Raw genomic sequence first — 6910 nt, forward strand, 5'->3', positions numbered from 1 at the left:
GTTTCAACATTTGAAGTCTTTATAGATCTTGTTTCAACATTTGAAGTCTCTACAGATCTCGTTTCAACATTTGACAAATGAACTCCTGTACCTTTGTTCTTAGAAATTTTTGGAGGTTTGATAGATATTTCACTTGGAACACTAGCTCCAATTAATAGTTCTATGTCTTTTTCTTTGTTAGTAGCATTCCTTTCACCATTACTTCTTGCATTTCTTTTAGCTTCCAAATCCAACCTCAATCCTTGAAGATTAATCACAAGGTCTTTAATATCTTCATCGTCACCCTCTGCCAAACTAACACAATTATGTATCTCTGACCACAACTCATTCAACAACTTTTTATTGTCGATTATATTGGCACATTGTTCCAACAGATTTCCTCCTAGGTCAAATATTGGTCTTTTCGTTGCCATAGTAGTCCATCTGTTTAGAATATATTGCTCAGGAATAATTTCAAACCGTTTTGCTTTCCAAACCCAAACCATGTGCCTGCATGGAATGCCTTGCCTATAAAAACAACTTGCAAGAACATGTTGTCTCTTGGTTAGTCGGATTAAACACAACATCAAATGTTCTACTCCGACCCCCTTCACTTACTTTTGCAATTTCTAATCCATTTTCTCTCTTAAATTCTTCACACCCACAAGCAAAACAAGTCATTTCTACCTCATATTGGAAATCATAAAAAACAAAAATAGTGTATATGGTTGAGGCATACTTTTCTATCCCTAGTGATGTCTTGCACTCTGGGTATTTGTGCTTTGAATCATTGTCGTTTTGACCTTGAGCGTGTCTCTGGGCATCAATTGCAGCTTCATATCTCATGTAAAACTCAACAAGTGAAACGTGAGGATTGATAAAGGAGCAAAAAAAGTTATTTTCACTTTTTGATCTTGACGTGGTACGCATTATTCCTCCCAGGAACGCATCTCTGAAATATGCCGGAATCCACTTATCCCTTATCTCGTACATATAACACAACCACTCATTACCTTCCAATTCAAACTCAACCATCACCTTATTCCACCTTTCTTCAAACTCAGCTGGCTCAATTTCAAGATGCCAAACACAGGCACATATTTTTTTTCAGAAATCCTGTTTCCTCCTTTGTGATCGCTCGCCCTACTTTATCTGGCAACTTTTTCATTATATGCCACATACAGAACCGATGTTCAGATTTTTGAAACACTCTACTAACAGCAATTTTCATAGCTGGATCTTGATCTGTGATCAGACAATTAGGTTCATTATTGCCCATTGCCTTAAGAAATGTTTTGAAAAGCCACTCAAATGATTCAATATCTTCCTTTGCTATGAAACCAGCCGCAAAAGTGATACAACTCTTGTGATGATCAACCCCTGTAAATGGAGTAAATACCATGTTGTACCTGTTTATAACATGAAGATCAAATTTCATTACATACAAAATATAGTACTATCGTTTTAGAACATGTGAATAAAAATTTAGAACATATGAATAAAAATTTAGAACCCGTGATTAAATATTTAGAACACATGATTAAATCAGAACAGAAGAAATTATTTAGAGCATAGATTTAAGACTAAAGTTTATAACACATAAAGGTTATAATTTAGAGCATAAAGGTTATGAGTTTATAACACATAAGTTGGAGCATTAGACTTAAACTTTATAACATAGAAAGCAAATTTTAGAACATGTGAATAAAAATTTAGAACGTATGATTAAAATTTTAGAACACAAGATTAATATTTTACTTAATTGTAATTCGAACATAAGAATTACTATTAAAACATTTGAATGAAAAGTTAGTTGCTAAATCTTATGAGCATATAAAACATAATTTAGAACATTAGACTTAAAATTTAGAACAGTACAAGTAGAAGCAATTTTTAGAACATTCAAAACATAATTCAGAAAATAAGACACATGAATTATATGAATCACCTGTTAGTTTGGTAAGTGGTGTCAAAAGATATCATATCCCCGAAGAGAGCATAATTTTTTTTACAAATAGGGTCCTCCCAAAGAGCTCTAGAAAGACAAGAATCATCATCAACTTCAAAATAAAAAAAAAAAAAGCACTCCACATCAACTTTTTCTTTGTGAAATTGTCTACAAACATTTGAGCATCGGAACCTTGAATGAATGTTTTTAAATCTCTGTGAAAATTTTTAAAATCTTGCTTGGAAGTTCCAACATTATCATAACCTCCAAGTATTTCCTTCATCATTCGAAAAGTTTTTACAGGGCCAATATTCACCTATTATAGGCACAAAAAAGTTTTAGAACATATTAAGAAACTTTTGGAACATGTGAATAATATTTTAGAACATATGAGTAAAATTTTAGAACGCACTGTAAAAATTTATGAAAGAGTTACCTTAGAGTTATCAACAATCATTTTTTTTGTGCAAAATGTTCATCTTTCTTCCTTCGTTTTGAAATAGATTACAACTTGGTGTGTAGAGGGGATGAGTATGTCCTTCGTGGAACTGTGTCACTATATACTTTTCATCTTCACAATGTTTTAGAACCATAAGAGCTTTGCACCCAACACGAGTGACTAATCTTTTTCTTGTTATTGAAATCTTGCCTTCCTTGCTTTGTCCTTCTTTATCATTTAGAATACTCTCAACAATAGGCTTTTTCTTCTCCTTGAAACCCTGTTTGTTGCATAAGACATATTGGAATGCCAATTTTTTCTCTGTATGCCTTTTACTGGTAGACTTCCTAGTGTTAAAACCAGCAGCAAGTGCATATGATTTATAAAATTCAACACCCTCATCAACACTATTAAATTTCATTCCTATTGCAGGTTTTAACTCATTGTGGCACATAGGAAACCATTCTTTTGTTCCCCCGGGAGTTAATATAGGTACTACTGTAGGAGTAGTTGGCACACTTGCAGTGGCATTAGAAACATTATCAAGTTGTTCGTTGTTGTTAATTATTTCTGCACAAAAGTAATTTTAACAAGTTAAAAAAATTTTAGAACAAATGAATAAAATTTTAGAACATATGATTTAATATTTAGAACGCATGATTAAATCAGAACAAAAGATATTATTTAGAGCATAGATTTAAGACTAAAGTTTAATTAATTATTTACAGCATAATTTGGAACATTAGACTAAAACTTTAGAACACATGATCAAATATTTAGAACACATGATTTTAGACATCCCATTAGAAAAATCAAAACATGTTCCAAAATTTTACTCATTTGTTCTAAATTATTTATCAAATGATCCAAATTATTTATCAAATTTCACTCATCAATATTCTCATTTATTACTTTCCGTTGCTTTCCTACCAACATGTTCTAATTTTATACACACATGTTCTAAAATTTTCAACCATGTTCTACAATTTTGGAACATGTTGTACATAAAAACATCCAAGTTAATAAAAAAAAAAAAAAAAACCTGCTTCATTATTTGCTTGTTCATCCATAATTGTCAACCTAATATAATGAACCTGCAAAAATAAATTCAATCAAAGCAATTAAGTTTAATAAATTCCACATCAAAGAAAAAAGCACTCCACATAATCAAACATAAAGCAACAAATGATTGATGAAAATCGAACATAATCAAACATAAAGCAAACACAATCGAAAATCGAACAAAATCGCAGCAAACAAAATCATAAGAATTAAAATTGCAGCAAACATAATCAAACAAAATCATATAGTAAATCGAACAAAATCGCAGCAAACATAATCAAACAAAATCGCAGCAAAAAATCGAAAAATCGCATAAAAATCGAAGCAAAAAATCACTCTTACCTAAGAAATTAAAAATCACTTTAAAATCTCTTAAGAATTTAAAGAACTGAATCATAAGAACACTAAAATTTTCCAGAACACTAAAATCGAAAATTAGAACATCAAATTTGTAAATTTTAACGAAAATACTAAATTAAGATCACTCATTACTAAAATTATAACAAAAATCCAACATTCAAACCATGAAATTCGAAAATTACTGACAAAAATTAAGGAAAAAACTAACAGAACTTTTGTTGATTATTTACCTGTATAATCTATTAAGCTTGTTGATTCTTGCTATTGCTGAAATCTGACAAAAATCGAACGGAATTGTGTTCGAAATCCTTGAATCTCATTGAAATTGAAGCTCGTAGTTTCTTCACTCTGTTTTTCTGATTAACAAGTATATGGATGAAAAGTTTGGTTTTATTAGAGTCGTTGAGATCGTTTGATCCTAAGGCTTAGATTTGTTCTCATATATTAGGAATGTTCTCACATAAGAACCTATTCTCACCGGATCCCTCCCATATATATATATATATATATCAATAACATAATACTAAAGGCGAATCCAACATGACACTTGCCATGTTTTTATTAAAAATATTCCCGCCATTTTTACTTTTTTTTTTTTTTTTTTTTTTTTTTCTTTTTCTTACAAATCTTTATGATTATTATATCCTATAATATTTAACTTTCAACTTGACAACTATATACAAAGTATATTCCATATGCATTTTATGAAATATTTTAACATATCTTTTTAAAATTTTTTAATAGTTATTTTTTATAATAAACAAATATATACTATGTATAAGGTAATATACGAAATCTATTAACTATTAATAAAATAGAAGATGCATGCTGACATCATCACTGCCCACTTGTTGCTATTTTAATAAAAAAATTTCATGCCTAAATGCAATGATGATGTCAATTTTTTTTTTTTTTTTTTTTTTTTTTTTTTTTTTAGAGCTATCATATTTAACATATATGAAATTTAAATATTAGAAGTTTCTACCTTACAACTAAAACCTATCAATGTATCGTAGGAAATTAAAACAATATTAAATAGCACACTAATAAATGACCTCCTATATTAAACTATGACTTAAACGGCGTTGAAACAGATACAATATCAAAATTTTGATGAAAATAAAAGATTTTAAATTACAAAATGTACATAATTCTTTATAGTCATCATGTATGTATATTGTGTAATAGCGATTTATTTTTAAAATGTGCAAATTAAAAATAGGTTTTATATAAACCGTGCATCGCACAGGTTCTAACCTATATATATATATATATATATATATATATATATATATATATATATATATATATATATATATATATATATATATATATAGAGAGAGAGAGAGAGAGAGAGAGAGAGAGAGAGAGAGAGAGAGGAAATACATTTAAGAGATTTTCACACATTACATACTCAGTACTCCGTAGGTAGTAAGGGGGCTGTTTTTTCTTTCTTTCTTTCTTTTTTTTTTTTTTAAGTTGTTCCGTTCCCTTAAATTTTTTACGTTTGCAATTATACGCTGTTATTAAGAAATTGTGTAAAGTGGAGGTTGGAATATTTCAATGATTGAAAGTACAATTTTATTGAAAAAAAAAATAATGTTGTGCACTTGTGCATGTGGGGTGAAGAAAGTAGTGGAGAGAGGAGAGAGGAGAGAGAAAGTAACAATAAGTATTGAAAAACCGTTAAAATATTACAAAAAGTACAATATCACATGGAAAAGTATGGACTTTTGAGTATAAAAATTTTAAAATAAGGGTAAATTTGTCCAAAATTTATGACTAAAAAGGGAAAGATATTACGAGTAAATAAAAAGAATAAAAAGAAAAACCTTAAATGAAAACTTAAAAAACATATGGGAACGGAGGGAGTACAAGGCAAATATAGCCTTTTATTTATATTGCTTTTATTATTATTAGGGTTTTTCTAAGCTATGCCCCTAAACTTTTTCGGTTTCTAAGTTGTGCCTATGTTTTTCAAACGTCTAAGTTGTGCCCTCAACATCACTTTTTTAAATTAGCAATAACCTTTGATGTTAACATTAATTAACGGACGTTATGATTCGTTAATTGTCGTTGCTAGTTACTTTTTAAAAACATTAAAAAAAAAAAATTAACAAAATAATTAAAAAAAAAAACCAAAATTCCCCCCATTGCAAAACCTTAACCTCTCCCCTAAACTCGCCGGAAAACGAGCCGGTACTCCACCTTAACCACGTACACTGGCCGCCGGTACTGTATCTCCCCATCTCATCCACCCCGACCCCCTCTCTTTCCCCTGATCCCCGCTGTATCCACCTTCTTTTTCGAAACCCCGACCAACCGACCACCCTCATTCCTCCATTAAAACCACCACGAAAAAACCCCTAACTCCCTCTCCCACGCCACGAAACAACGAGGGAGGGTCGTTTCGAGTTGGGGGAAAGGGATTGTTGGCGTTTCGTGGTGGTTGGTGGTCGATTTCCTACCTGGGTTGTGTCACGTGGTTGTGTTCGTGGAGTATTAGGAAGGAAGTAGGGCGAAGGGGAAAGGGCGGGGGCTCGTCGACGGGAGGAATTGTCTGGGCAAGGGTGGGCAATTGGTTGCCGGCGCCGACGACGTGGGCTGATGGGCTGGGTTGTGGTGGTGGGAGGGGTGGTTGGTTTTTTTTTCTAATCATTCTTAATTAAGTTTTTATTATTTTTTTTCTGTTTTAATTTTTTTTTAAAAGTGTTAGACCAATTAGAACAGGACTCGTGTCAAATTATTGACGCCACTTAACTTTTGTTAACGAATATGGCTGTCAAAGGATATTATTGATAAAACATCGTGAGGTGGAGGACACAACTTATAACTTTGAAAAAGTATAGATACAACTTAGAAATTCAATAAATTGAGGCATATCTTAGAAAAACACTTATTTTTTCAAACGGTCTGATTGAGGATTTGAGGGAAATCTAATGTGAAAAGGGGAAAACAGTTGGCAAGAATAAGAGCTGGGAGGCGGCAGAATGCCAATTGCTTAGCGTTCAGATTACATATTGAGTAAACGAAATCCAACGGAATAGCAAACTCAGAGGAATATATCTCAAACTGTATTACTGTACTAGAAAACACATTCCAACCTTTTGTTTGCTTTCTTT

At 31.3% G+C, this 6910-nt stretch overlaps 1 protein-coding gene across 1 annotated transcript; it reads right to left on the reverse strand.

The window, feature by feature from the left end:
• Nucleotides 1-507: 507 nt before the first annotated feature.
• On the reverse strand, nucleotides 508-3436 carry LOC145640121 (protein FAR1-RELATED SEQUENCE 5-like). Its single transcript, XM_081691432.1, has 5 exons — nucleotides 3409-3436; nucleotides 2518-2936; nucleotides 2104-2243; nucleotides 1162-1388; nucleotides 508-1043 (listed from the first exon to the last, which is right to left on the reverse strand). Exons 1-5 carry the CDS (start codon nucleotides 3434-3436, stop codon nucleotides 508-510), a joined length of 1350 nt encoding a protein of 449 aa, XP_081547558.1.
• Between the last annotated feature and the right edge of the window lie 3474 nt (nucleotides 3437-6910).

This window comes from Chenopodium album, chromosome 7 (genome assembly GCF_948465745.1).
Source record: "Chenopodium album chromosome 7, dcCheAlbu1.1, whole genome shotgun sequence".
Taxonomy (NCBI): domain Eukaryota; kingdom Viridiplantae; phylum Streptophyta; class Magnoliopsida; order Caryophyllales; family Amaranthaceae; genus Chenopodium; species Chenopodium album.